The sequence below is a fragment of the Poromitra crassiceps genome (genome assembly GCF_964638095.1).
Source record: "Poromitra crassiceps genome assembly, chromosome: 4".
NCBI classification, from domain to species: domain Eukaryota; kingdom Metazoa; phylum Chordata; class Actinopteri; order Beryciformes; family Melamphaidae; genus Poromitra; species Poromitra crassiceps.
In genome coordinates, this window is record NC_139626.1 from 14,256,878 (window position 1) to 14,271,960 (window position 15,083).

Genomic DNA, 15,083 nt, shown 5'->3' on the forward strand with positions numbered 1-15,083 from the left:
ATGCCTGTGCCACTGTGAAACAACAGCATCAACAATGCTAGCTCGTTGCTACATGCTGAAAACGGTTGGATCTGGATTGTGCAATAAAGCAGGCCTGCTTGATACTTTTGGTGGATAGTTGTAAAGTTGAGCGGAGCCTTTTTCCCCTATACCAGGGTGGAGGTATTAGCAGCCAGACTCTGCCATTGTAGGGAGGGAGTCTGGCAAGCGAGACTACCCGCGGAGGAACTCAAGGTAGGAGCTGCTGAGATGGAGTGGAGTGCTCCAAGGCAGTGATTGACCTGGTTGTGGTCAACTTGTAAACCTCCACGAGTTGCTGTAACATTGTGTTTTTGATGAATGTGTGGCCTTATTCAACTCCAACAGCACATACAGGAAGACGCAGAAGAGCAAGCGCATCTAGAAGCTCTATCTCCAATCTGTAGGGCTGCAAGAACCCTACATCACTCTCGTTGACATGGGCATGATCTAGAGGATGGCAACTCCGTCAGCAATTGGATCGGCAGACACAAGATGGCACCCCATACAAGTGGTCGGACTATGTCCACAAGGTGTCATCCATCATCCTTGCCCGCCATGGTGATGTTGACATATCATCTGTGTGATCGACCGGTATGACACAGCATACTTGGCTAAAGATGATGAGCGGAATCTGATGATTCAGAATCTATAGCTACAGCTAATAAAAAGAGCTTATTTTACTTATCTACATTCATTAAATATTTTAATGCAAGAAATCCTGGGGGTAGTTGGTACAGCAGTACCAAGGTAAAATGGGTGTTGACATTAACATCTTTTCAGTGAACATAATTCTGAAATGACTCCCAAAACATCCACCATTGTTAGGCCTTGGCCACACTGATCCGTGGTGTCTGTCCGTGTGCGTTCATTTCTCTGTTCACTTCCATTCATTTTCAATGACAGCTGTCCGACTGTCCGTGGAGCACTCAGAAGCGTACGTATCCAGAAAATTTGCATACGTTTTGATGGACAGAAAGTTGAAGAGGGATGAACTTTTTCTGGGTGGACGTATCGGATGGTCGGATAGTCACTGTCCGTTTAGCCAATCAGAGTCGAGGTCTGGAGAGGAGGCGTTCCAAGATTTGTTTCAACTTTTCAAAGAAGATGGCGGCCGAGGTGGTGAAGGAGGTTATAATTAATGCTGTGTACACCATCCCGCTGTTGTACAACGTGATAGTCAGTGTCACCGTCTGATTTCACCATCTAATCTGGTCATTCGGTGGCATTTTATTGCCACATAAGTAACGTAGCGCACAGAGCTAGCAGCTAGCTGACACCAGCTTTCTTCTTCTCTCGGTTTATAGACGGGTCGCTGAGACCTTCAAGGTGCTTACCGCCACCTGCTGTACAAGTAGGTTACTTGTACATGCAACGGACATAAATCTATCCGTCTATCCGTTCTGTCCATTTTCTGACAGATCAGTGTGGCCAAGGCCTTAATCTCCTTCCTTGTGGTAAACCCCAAACGCACAGTATACCTTCCCATTCAAAAGTTACATTTCCACAATACTGGATGGCAGCCATCTTGGAATTCTGGGTAAAAACTATGCCATAATGTCAAACTGATGTCAGAATCGGATTCCTCGTGGTTGACTTACACCGAAAAGTGTCTTCATACATTATTCTATGTGCTCTGGGTCAAAAGTCAAATTTTTAACAAGGCGCCAGTGGCCATCTTGGATTTGGCCATCTGGCAAGGAAAATCCCAGGATCTTTAGGAGGGACCTGGGCGCTATTTTAACAAAAGGTCTATAATAAGTCAAATCACTCATCAAAACATCTTAGCCAGAGAATGGTCATGGCTTTGAAGTTACTGTCAGATACTGTCATTTCCTTCTCACAACGTCATCAAATTCACCATTGATTAGTCACTTTAACAGTTTATGATGTTCTATATGGTATGATTGTAATCCTTGACCATGAAAACGTTGGGATAGACATCTCCTTTTCAGTGTTAGCATGTGTGGTTCAAGAGATATGATGCAAACTACATAATTTGCTTATGGCAGAATTAAAATGGCCGCCACAAGGCATTTTTGCGATGGCTCAATTTCTGAAACTGTACAGGGCCCCAAACTATAAGTGTACCAAGTTTCATGCTTTTACGAAAAAGGGAACATCATTTTCACATATCATCTGGACTAATACACAGAAATCAGGGTTTTGTCATTTATATGGGGGTAGGTTTGTTTACAGAGTGATAACTATCCTTAAGCTACCAAATCGGCAGGGTTATCATACCAAAATATAAACTAGAGACATGTAGGAAGACAAAAATAACAAAATCGTGCGGTCACCTCAGGTGGTACCGATTTTTGCCTTGGCCCATGGACTAACTACCGCACAGTAATTGGCCATTTTCTTTGTATTGTATGTATAAGGGAATAAGAGGCCCCAATGCTGCAATCTTGAGTTTTTTTGCTGCTCTTCTAACATGTTGGCCTTTGGTCCAAACATTTTCTGATTACACTTGAATTTGTGATAACATAGATGTCTCCTGTGTTTGACGTTTCTCAACAACCCTGATATAACCCAACTGGAATGTGACAGTGCCAACTTTAAAATGAGCTGCTTGTCTGAATGGACAGCTGAACAGTCGTCTGTGCTTTTGATCCTATAGATGGTTTTCACGCGATGGTTTCCCGTGATTTTACAACACCTCTTACAGTAGCTGTTGTAAAATCACTGTGAACCACGGCCTCTTGGGCCTTATTGCTTCATTTGAACCCAACTTATTTCCTGTCCGCTATTGTATTAGCAAACACTGCAACAGGAAGTAAGCTAGGGGCAATTTACAATGTTAAAGTCCCTGGAAACCAAAATCCACAAAAACGTTCTAACTATGTTATTTAGGGTCTTATGTTAGTAATTTTGTGCCTCCGAAATTATTATACATTACTTTCAACCCAAAGCCTTAAAATCGCCACTTTTCTACAAGATTCTACAAAGTACTTCCTCATTGAAGACAGCAGTGCGTGAGGTGCTAAAACGCAGGAGCTTATGACGTCATAAGCTCTATATAACCTTTGTACACGCGCGCAATCCGCACCCACCTATGGCAAGTCCGTTCTTTGCCCCCAGTGACAGCGCTCCCTTGCTGTCCGTCTCCCTCTGTGTGCGTCTGCCAAGCGCTATGCTTGTGAGATTAGCAAGGTGTCGGGTTTCAGCCAGGCCATGTGCTTTTCTCTCTCTCTCTCTCTCTCTCTCTCTCTCTCTCTCTCTCTCTCTCTCTCTCTCTCTCTCTCTCTCTCGACTAGTGAGAGAGAGCGAGAGACACACAGGCTGGTGGCTCTCTCACACACACACACACACACACACACACACACACACTCGCAAGTGCTGTGTAACTTGATCTCTTTCTCCGTTTCCCTCCCCCCCCCCTCTCTCTCGCGCTCTCTCTCTCGGAGGAGATAAATGTCCCTGCTGCAGACGGACACGCCCACACATTCCGCGGGAGAAAGTACACTCTAAAAAATAATGAAATCTCATGCGTTTTGCCACACCTGTCAAACCTAAATTTATATACTTTGCAACGTTCATCATCGTTCAAATTTGGCTGGTAGCTTATTAACATAGGGTCCTGTGATGTGATGAACTCAAAATGCTAAATAATAAAGAAATATTTCTGGTTTCCAGGGACTTTAAGTTAAAAGCGTCTTATTTGTTCAGTGTCTGCATCTGTCCTGTGCTATGACCTCCTCCAGTCCCCCTCTCCCGTTTGACCCCCTGTTGATCCTGCTCCCGCTGTGTCTAGGTGTGACGGTGATTGTTGTCCAAATGGCTAATCTGTGCTTTGCCTCGGCTTTCTGCTACGTGTTGTCTTGGATGTTTGTCCCGTCCCCCCGGTCCGTCTTCACTTGTCTGTCCACCCTTCCCATGCCTGTGGTATCTGCATTGGCTTGCATTCGCCTCAACCAACCATGCATCTCCAACCCCCCCCCCCCCCCCCACAAATCCTGAAACGTGACTGGCTGTTGTGATGACGACTCCCCGCTGTCCTGCACTCCTCCCCCCTGCTTCTGCCCTCTTGTGGCCTGTCCTGATTGGCGACCGCTCTCCCGTGCGCTGTCTGTGATTGGCTGTGCTGTGGGGAACGGTGTAGTTCACGACTATTTGGGCTTCTTGGTAACAGGTACCACTTCTGCGAGAAGTGTTTCAACGAGATCCAGGGAGAGACGGTTTCCCTCGGCGACGACCCCAGCCAGCCACAGGCGTGAGTTTTGACTGCTTACTGACTTAAATACAGTGTTGGCTCTATACGAGAACAGGAAGCTAACCCTGCCATTTGATTGCTTTTGAAAGCTGAAAATGTCCCTTTTTATGAACTATCCTCAGTTGCCAAAGATTGTTGTCTACCAGCGAGTGTCAGATGCCTGATCCTACTCTAAAAAATCATATTTCGGTCATAACATCGTGAAAATATCTGAATTTAGGTGTTGTTTTCATTTGCCATTCCTGAAGTCATGACCAAACCTTGTAATATTGGACGAGCACTGAAAAAATAGTGGAAGTATCTGAATTTGTTGTTTTCCACCTCAGTTTCTTAAATTATCTTTTAAATGATATCTTACTCACTCGCATCTTAAATCTGTCACTTAACCAAAGCCATGTTGTGACTTCCCTGTAGCATTTAATAGCCACAATAAAGACGATCTGTATAACTGGACAATGTGATATTTCACTCAAAATCAACATACAGCTGGGAATTGTCAGATTTCCCATACCTGCCTTGTTAATTTAATTCATTTGTTGCTCAACAAGTTTCCCGTGGGCATGTGAAGTTTATGATTTTGAGTTTGAGTATGATATGAGTTTATTTCATGTGTAGTATTTCATGGGTGAGTAAACTGGTCAACTCTGCTTGCCACTTGAGGTTTTGTTTTTACAATGCATTTTACAAGGTTCCTGCAGAGGGCTGGACCATTTAGAAAGAGTATAGAAAATAAATATGGTAAAGTCCAGATCATGAGAATCTTTGGAATTGCATCTAAAAAAAGAGAAAATTTAATTGTGCTTGCTGTGTCACGATGCTCCGCCTCCCTGCAATGCCCCTGCCCTCCCATCCAGTATAAATACAGCCCCAATCGGCACTGTGTAGCTCGGACGTGTTTAGGCGGTTGCAAGGGTGTTTTCGGCTGATTGCTATTGATAGTATTCTGTTACACCACCACACGGCCATTTTGGTAGGAAAACAACAGGTGATTGTGATCAATTAACAGGTGATTACAATTAAGTGACACTTACAGCCAATGAGCTGTGTATTGTGTATGGTGTATTGTAGCGCCATATTGGTAGGAAAAAGGCTTGTGACATCATCGGAATACTATGAATAGGGCCTTGGTAGATCGTTGCTAGGGTGTACTAAGTAGTTGTGGGCGGGAAATGGGCGGGCTTTTGTGAGTACAAGTGGGAGGAGCCAAGGAAACTAGGGCAGAAAGAATTTTGATCGTAGAAGCTACGGTTCCAAACTTACGAACCAAAACGTAAAGAGGGCAGCTATAGTGCCCACCGTGAGGTCAATCGGTATAATCTTTTAGGCCAGAGTAGAAGAGTACTCTATGCACCTATGTACCCAATTTGGGAACAGTTGCTCTTACGGTTTGTGAGATACAGGTACTTAATGTTGCTATAGCGCCCCCTATAGGCGAAATGATAAAATTTTATTTTTATCAGCTCAGAGTACATATGTGCACACCTGGACCAAGTTTGCTTCGGATCGGACAATGTGGTCCGGAGTTATGGCGCCGTATTATGGGTTTTTTATTGCTGTCATCACTATCGCTATTTTGTAATGGAACAGAAATGACAATATACAAAATATATTCTGGGCCAAAATATTTGACTGGTACTCTAAGGGTTACAAAATAACCCTTCAGCCGGAGGCAGGACTCGCCATCTTCGGCTGCTCGGAGACCTCTCTGGGCTTCCCCAAAGCTGTGCAACAGTCTCTGACACTGGGGACAACTGTTGCCAAAAAACTTATCCTGAAAGAGTGGAAGTCCCCCTCTCCGCCTCCTTTCCAACTGTGGTTGACGGACATGATCTCGGTCATAAGGATGGAGAGGCTCAGATCCCTGAGAAACAATTCACTTCATCAGTTTCTAACTATTTGGGACCCGTTTCTGGCCTACCTTGACGAGGTTGGAGGCGGCCCACGCACAACATTCCTTACAAGCACATAAGCACCCTATATGGACAGCATCACCACATTATTGTCGATGTTTTTGTTTGTTTTTTGTAGTTTGTTTTTTTCTTTCCTTTCCTGTGTCTGAGCTTGTTCGTTTGTTTTGTTTGTATTTTGTTAAAATTGAAGTTGAAAAAAGAAAATACAAAAAAAAAGAAATGACAATAAGGCTGTTACTATAGTTGTCAGCTGCAGGACGCGATGTCAACAATATGGCGCCGTCCGGGGTTAGCGAATAAGGTCTATAGCAAAACATCAGTTTGAATCAGTTTAAAACGGTCAAGTGTTCTAACTAGGGATGCACGATATGGATTTGTAGAGCCAATACGATGACCGATAAATATATTCTTCTTGGCCGATAACCGATACGATATAACCGATAATTATTATAATAATAATAGATATATAATTTTAGTTTTTTAGTTTTTAACCTGTATTTTATGCACGCCTGGGGTTAAAAAGGGTTAGGGTAGATGTATGGATGTAGTGAGCATAGCTCTGACCTAACCAAATCTAACTGACATCACTGTGAACACAAAACAAAGAAAACCTCTGATATAATATGATTGTTTTAATAAATTGTATCACTCAATTATAGTCAATACAAAAATAAAGGCTTTTATAGAACGGAAAGCCAAGCTGCTTGGTCTGCAGATAAAACACAATGACAAAAGGCATAGTAATTTAGACTCTTATACTGATCTGTTAAAATTTTGCATTGGTTCCAGTTCTCAGTGAATTGTAGCCTGGGCCCAATGAATCAGAATCAGAATCAGAATCAGAAAGACTTTAATGATCCCCGGGGGGAAATTGGGACAAGTTACAGTTGCATGGGGCAGCCACTATAAACCATCTGTGTCGTTTCACTTTTTACTGAAAAATGCTGCCACCAGATTAAAGAAAAGACACTATGTGATGTTGACTGACTGATGCTTTTTATGTAGCCTAATGTGCGCGACTGCGCCTTTGTTTTCATTATTGGCTCTGTTAGATGGCTCTGTACAGCAGCTAACGCTAACTAGCGCGGTTAGCTTAACGTTAGCGAGTGTTTTTTTTTGTTAAATACACGATCCCTGGATGTTTCATTTCGGGTAAAGGGGTTTCCATTAGTTTCTATAAGTTTACGCCAGCTCTGTGTATTAAGTGCTTTTGCGGGGCTGTTTGATCACAAGCCACAGACTGTAAATGTCACAAGCAGTTTGTCTGCCAAGCGGACGAGCCTGCAGGGTAGGCCGCGCTACGAGCTAATGCTAACAAAACTCGCTAACAAAAACAACAAACATATCCGCTGCATCATCGCCAGCTTTGGTTTAACGTAATGCCAGCTTAGAGGTTTCCCCTCCTCTCGGAACCTATGTGGGACATGGATTGCAAATTACAGTAGCTTTCTGATCATTCTGAAACTGAAAAACAGCAACACACTGGCAGCAGCCATGTTTGTGTCGCAGCTGTGATGTCACGAATGTGCGACAACAAAAGCTCCGCTTCCGAGGCAAAAAATAAAGCAGGATTATTATCCGATAATTTATCGGAAAAAGGCCATTATCGGAATAATAAATAATAACGCAAAATGGCCATATCGGCCGATAATTTATCGGTCCGATAATTATCGTGCATCCCTAGTTCTAACCTTGGATTAGGCCTGACAAAAATGTGCATTGTTATAACATTTGAAACAATCTTATCATGTTATAATTGTGGCTGGTAAGTTTGTCTACTCTGTCTGCCAGTCACTTTGCCAAGCAGTCAACCTGGCAATCATTTGAAGATCAATAGATACATCTATTTGGCTGGTAAAATGATCATTTGACTTCAAATCCACGTCATTGTTTCACTGGTGCCTTGGCAGTTTTCTCAGCAGTTTGCTTGTCTCTTGCTGTGCTTCATATCCTCATGCTCCCTCCTGACTCATTCCAGATCCATTAACAAGGATCAGTTTGAGAAGAAGAAGAATGACACACTGGACCCTGAACTGTAAGTCCTGCCTTCTCACACTTCACACCTTATTGATTAGAATGACACACTGGACCCTGAACTGTAAGTCCTACCATCTCAAACTTCACACCTTATTGATTAGAATGACACACTGGACCCTGAACTGTAAGTCCTACCATCTCAAACTTCACACCTTATTGATTAGAATGACACACTGGACCCTGAACTGTAAGTCCTACCATCTCAAACTTCACACCTTATTGATTAGAATGACACACTGGACCCTGAACTGTAAGTCCTGCCTTCTCACACTTCACACCTTATTGATTATAATACACTGGACCCTGAACTGTAAGTCCTGCCTTCTCAAACTTCACACCTTATTGATTATAATACACTGGACCCTGAACTGTAAGTCCTGCCTTCTCAAACTTCACACCTTATTGATTAGAATGACACACTGGACCCTGAACTGTAAGTCCTGCCTTCTCAAACTTCACACCTTATTGATTAGAATGACACACTGGACCCTGAACTGTAAGTCCTGCCTTCTCAAACTTCACACCTTATTGATTAGAATGACACACTGGACCCTGAACTGCAAGTCCTGCCTTCTCAAACTTCACACCTTATTGATTAGAATGACACACTGGACCCTGACCTGTAAGTCCTGCCTTCTCAAACTTCACACCTTATTGATTAGAATGACACACTGGACCCTGAACTGTAAGTCCTGCCTTCTCAAACTTCACACCTTATTGATTAGAATGACACACTGGACCCTGAACTGTAAGTCCTGCCTTCTCAAACTTCACACCTTATTGATTAGAATGACACACTGGACCCTGACCTGTAAGTCCTATGTTATAATTGTGACTGGTAAGTTTGTCTACTCTCCCAGTCACTTTGCCAAGCAGTCAACCTCACAATCATTTGAACATCAATAGATACAATATATAGATACGTCTATTTGGCCTGTGAAATGGTGAACGTGGCCGGTGAATTGTGGTATGAACCAAGATGGCAGGAGACAGAAAAATAACCCTGCTTGTAAACTTTCTCCTCTCCCTTCCTCTACTCTCTTCTCGTCACCTCCTCTCCTCCCCTTCCATCTCCTCTCCAGGCTTGTTGAATGTTTGGACTGTGGACGCAGGATGCATCAGATTTGTGTTTTGCACCACGACACGATCTGGCCAGCAGGGTGAGCGAGCGACACATGGACATGCATGCATGAATACTACTCATTCATAGATACACAGAGCATACATCTCTCTACATTGTATTGATTTACAGTCATTGAACCAGACCAGATGCCATTTGTTTAACTGAATCCATCCAGTGTTTTTTTCTCATTCGGCTGACTCACCCTTTTGTTCTTGTGTTGCTGCACCTCAGTTTTGTATGTGACGGCTGCTTGAAGAAGACTAACAAGACGAGGAAAGAGAACAAGTACGCTGCCAAAAGTAAGTAGTGCCTCTAATATGCTACTTTTCTCCTTGTTTCTCTTTGATTTCTTTCTTTAACCTTAGACTTGGGAGTTACTCTGCCAGTTATTTCTCACATTTCTCTTTGCGGCTTTCAACCAAACTTGCTTGAAATTTCTTCGCAGTAACACATTTTCTTTTCTGCATCCTTCTCTCACTCCGTTTGACCATACACACTCTGCCTGCCTCTTCACTTCTTAAAATACAACACACACACACACACACACTCACACACACACAAACACACACACACACCTCACACCACTCACACAAACACACACACACACACACACACACACACACACACACCTGACACCACTCACTCACACACACACACACCTGACACCACTCACAAACACTATTATTGCTCCGTTGTTGCTAATGTTGTTTGTGACTTTGTCATGTTGATTATGAGTTTGATTAATGTCAGGATTATTTTCAGCTTTTCGATGTATCTGACATTATATGGGTTATATGGGTCTGTCTGTGATACAACTCTGCTCTGCTATTTGATTGGTACTCGGTAAGTCCTACAAAATAACCCTTCAGCCGGAGGCAGAACTCGCCATCTTCGGCTGCTCGGAGTCCTCTCTAAACTTCCCTACAGCTGTGCAACAATCTCTGACACTGGGGACGACTGTCGGAAGTCCCACTCTTCACCTTCTATTCAATTGTGGTTGACGGACATTATCTCTGTTATACGGATGGAGAGACTCAGGTTCCTGAGGACCAACTCACTTAAAAGATTCTTAACGATCTGGGAACCATTTCCGGCCTATCTTGACGAGGTTAGGGGTGACGCGTGACTCGCCAACCAGGTTTCTTATGGACCCCTTGCGTGGGATCCCAGTGTTTCCCCTAGAAACATTTTCAGGCCTGGAGGGATTTCGAAACGTACCCCGACTGCAACAATGGGGGCCCTCGCTGGTGATGCTAAACTTTTAGCTAACCTGTTTGCATCCATGTTCGCAATGGCATCCCAAGTATCATCATACTATTATGGGATGCTATGCGAACAGTTGTATTATGGGATCTGCGTTTCCCAGCCAACGACACAGGCAAAATGCTTGTTTTGAATGATTTGGTATCTTCTATTACTGTCAACACTAGTATTGTTGTATTGTAATAATATACCATAAAGGTTTATTGAATTTATGGGGAGAGCAGGGGGATTGTTTTATTTTTTCATTTTTTTTTTCTCACCTGGCGGGGTTGCCGTTGGCCTGGCCTAGAATGGTAGGGCAAACACTGGGATCCCATTCACAACATCTCTTACAAGCACATAATCACCTTATGCGGCTGGTAGCACCACGTTGTAATCTTGGAATGTCGACAACATGTATGTTTTTTCTTTCTTTTCTTTTCCTGTGTCCGAGTTTGTTTGTTTTTGTTTTGTTTGTGTTCTGATTCTGAAGGTTGAAAAATAAAATATTGAAAAAAGAATTATTTTCAGCTTTTATACTGACATATTTTCAAAAGGCCTTTCAGGATATTTGGTTTCCTTCCCCAGTTTTCTTCTTTCATTTTCTGTCCAACTGAAGTCTTAACTAAGCTTCTTCATCTTGGCCCTCATGCAGGGTTGCCCCACACCAAGCTGGGCAGTTTCCTGGAAATGAGGGTGAACGACTACCTGAAGCGTCAGAGCCACCCGGAGGCAGGGGAGGTGTTCATCCGTGTGGTCCACGTCTCTGACAAGGTGGTGGAGGTCAAGCCGGGCATGAAGTCCAGGTACGGGAACCAGACAAACGTCTTTCACATCCAAAATCACGCATGCTGGTATGGTTCGCTCACAACAGCAGTGTGTGTGTGTGTGTGTGTGTGTGATCGGCAAAGAGAAACGGACGTAGCATCAAGTTAGAGATGAGAGTTGAATGGAAACTTTTCAACAGATTTAGGGTCAAACGCATAGAAACAGATTTTAGTTGTTCCATAGTTGAGCAGATGCTGCTGCAGAGATTTTAATATTGGGTGTGGTGGTCATTAGGGATGGGTATTGTTTGGATTTTATCAATACTGGTACCGGTACTGCTTATCGATACCGATACTTATTGATACTACTATTGATATTTTTTCACTTCCATTCACTGAGCCTCCCATGAAACTGCTTGGAGCCCCCCTGGGGAGGCCGCCTCCCACTTTGAAAACCTCTGGATTAGGCCAAATTAAACTATTGAACCCTGTGGGGAAATTACAGCAGAAATAGGATGATTCAGCAGGGAAAGCATATCAAAGATTATAAATGCCAAAGTGTAATAGCCTATAAACTAGGCTAAAATATTCTACCAAGAAGTCTAGACAATACAACTTATAGAATGATCAGGCCTAATGTTTCCTGCTGACATTTCAACACATGGCTATTGGAAAGAAATTGATAACTGGGTCCCAAATTATAGGACAACATTCAGGGCTGTACGTTAACATTTTTTGCTCATAGCACTGGTACTACAGAGGTTAATGTCTGTTACCATCTCTAAAAGCAACCGAAGTAGAGCAGTTCATCACTGGTATGTGACTGGCAAAGGACATTAATGTTGCATGGAGGGAAGGCACACAAACTTCAAACCTTAACAAGAAATATTATTTTTCCATAATGGTAAATTGCAGGGACATAACAGTAATAATTGAATTGAATGAATAGAAAAGGCAATATTTTCAGTCTCTTGGTCCAGTTTACTGTGCCATTCACTGGTGTCGATTGATTGATTGATTGATTGAAGTGTCATGCACTCTAGGTGCCCAACCCCCCATGGGTTTACAAGACACATACTGTCAACAATAAAACATCACAACAATGGTACATTTAAAATACAAGACAGCAATGGGCAGGACAGCAATATAAAACAATAAAACAGTTTCTAAATAAAAGGTTTTGTCTCTGCTCCCATGCTTGACAAATAAAATTTGCAGTGAGGAAGATTCCTTTTTTGACACACAGCTCAAGTTTCTTATAGTCGTCCAACTCAAAGAAGTCAACATAAATAGAGGACGTGTTCATAATCCCTTTGAGAGTTGTATCGATTAGCGGGGGATGATCAAAGCACTTTCTCCATCGCCAATCTTTGGTGAGTGGACATTTCCATCACACTAGGCCTAGCCTAGGCTCGGCTGCTGCCTGGCCTCGCCTGCCCTATTGGCGCACTGGGGTGTGTGTGTTGCTCACTAAATGTTATTGCATCAGTGATGTCACAATGCCTCCTTGTGTGCGTGTGCCCCATTATGATGTAACTGATGACCTCATCAGTGTGTGTGTGTGCCCCCCTATGACTTCGCTGATCAGTCTTGTCACAATGCCTCGTGTGTGTGTGTGTGCCCTTATGACATCATCGCTGAAGACATCACTGAAGACATCACTGGTGTCATCACATCATTAGTTAATTAACCTAATAAAAAATCCGGCTCAGTCGGGTCACTCGCACGGGTGCCCTTTACACACCCTGAAAGTTTCAGCCCGATCGCACGTAAAACGGCATAGCTGTGGCCGAACACAGAACTTCAAACAAAGATTCCCCACATACTAAATGTTATAGATGTATAGATGATGTGGGGGGTAGTCTAGTTAGTAGGAACGGGGGGTCCCCGCGCACCCGAAAGATATATTTTTCTAACATAGATTTTTGTACTCCTCAAGGTGTCTAATAAACAAATTTTGTTGTTACCCCGTTGAAATAGCTTGCTCTAACAATTGAGCCAGAGTGCCCGAGCCGGTGATCCCCCAACCCATTCTCACGAGCGCGTAGCATATTGACGCTTTGTCCCGTCCCTTGTGCGTCGCTTGTTACTAACATGGTACCCTTGAGCGACCCATGAAATGACTTGGGCTTTCCGACTAAACTCAATGTAAACCCATGGAAGTCATCTTTGACGCTTATGGCAACTGCTCCCCCATTAGCCTAACTGCTCCCCCATTAGTCAACTGCTCCCCCATTAGGGTCTGGGGGGAGGAGCGAACCTCTCCCAGACCCTAACCCTAAACCTAACCTCTCCCACCCCCCACGCCTAAACCTAACCTCCCCCAGACCCTAACCCTAAACCTAACCTCTCCCTCTCTCTTTTCGGACAGTGGTCATATTGGATTTGGCCGCCATGGTGACCCCGGGGGTCACCGGCTCGGGAACTCTGGCTCAATTACCGTAAATTCCGGACTATAAGCCGCGGCTTTTTCCCCGTTTTTTGGCCCTGCGGCTTATATAACGGTGCGGCTTATCTATGGATTTTTTCAGAAAAAAAAAAAAAAATACAAATAAAATCTCTCTTTTTTAGCACTCTTTCTAACTATAAATCCACTTCTGTTTTAATTTCCTCTCTTGCCCTCTTTTCACCACACCGCGGACACTGTGTGCACTGTAAAAATAAACAAAGGTGGTGTTGTGTTATGTTGTTTTGTTGAAATGTTACGGTAATACGGTAAATGGGAGCTTCCTCAAACAGCCATCTCTTTCCCGACAATCCCCTCTGTGCGTGACCCCTTACATATGGTAATTACGGTAAGCAAACGGCCACTCGGCCAACAACTCCCTCCCCCGACTACCAGGAGAAAATCACAAACTTCGGCGAATTCACACAAAGGAAGATCAAGGAATATTCCATCGAACCGGAGCAGATCATAAATATGGATGAAGTGCCTTTGACGTTCGACCTGCCACTCACTCGGACTGTTAACAAGAAAGGTGAATCGTCGATCACATTGAGAACCACTGGGCACGAGAGAACGAATTTCACTTGTGTTCTGGCCTGCTCTGCATCTGGAGTAAAGCTGCCGCCAATGGTGATTTTTAAGCGGATTACGATGCCGAAAGAGAAAATTCCCAGTGGGATATGCCTCAGAGTCAACAAGAAAGGGTGGATGATGGAAAGTGTCATGAAGGAGTGGCTGGCTGAGTGCTACGTCAAGCGCCCTGGAGGATTCTTTCACCAAAAAAAAGCTTTGCTCGTTCTCGACAGCATGAGGGCTCATATAACAGATTCCGTGAAAGCAGCCATCAAGACCACAAACTCCATTCGGGTTCCGAAAGGCTGGACTGCTGCGTGATGATGACGCCGGCACAGCTGGGCGCCTTCAGAGGCTGTTCGATTCCGACACCGACAGTGACGAAGAGGAGTTCCTTGGTTTTGAGAGTGACAACGAAGGAGAGAGGAGAGTGGTTGACGAAGCCACCCTGAACCTGTTCGTTTCCGACACTGAAGTTGAGGACTTTGCTGGTTTCAGTACGGAGGAAGAAGAGGAAGACGAGGATTAGTGACTTGACTTTGACTCTGACTCTGTTTTTGACGCTGCACCTTCACCTAAAAGATGAAGACAAGGATTACGGTACCTGGTTTGATTGTTGACAGCACCTTTTGTTGAAATGTTAATAAATGGGAGCTTCCCCAAACAGCCATCTCTTTCCCGACATTCCTCTCTGTGCACGAACCCTTACATATGGTAATTAAACATCAAAACACCCGCGGCTTATAGTCCG

General features: G+C 43.8%; 1 protein-coding gene across 2 annotated transcripts in view; it reads left to right on the top strand.

The window, feature by feature from the left end:
* The window catches only part of LOC310775981 (histone acetyltransferase p300-like), a 97,489-nt gene that overhangs the window by 64,903 nt on the left and 17,503 nt on the right, over nucleotides 1–15,083 (top strand). For both annotated transcript variants that reach the window (XM_083636108.1, XM_083636109.1), the window contains exons 18-22: nucleotides 4,154–4,234; nucleotides 8,123–8,179; nucleotides 9,264–9,341; nucleotides 9,536–9,603; nucleotides 11,202–11,352. In XM_083636108.1, coding sequence (XP_083492234.1) covers nucleotides 4,154–4,234; nucleotides 8,123–8,179; nucleotides 9,264–9,341; nucleotides 9,536–9,603; nucleotides 11,202–11,352 — 435 coding nt within the window. The remainder of the gene's footprint in view (nucleotides 1–4,153; nucleotides 4,235–8,122; nucleotides 8,180–9,263; nucleotides 9,342–9,535; nucleotides 9,604–11,201; nucleotides 11,353–15,083) is intronic.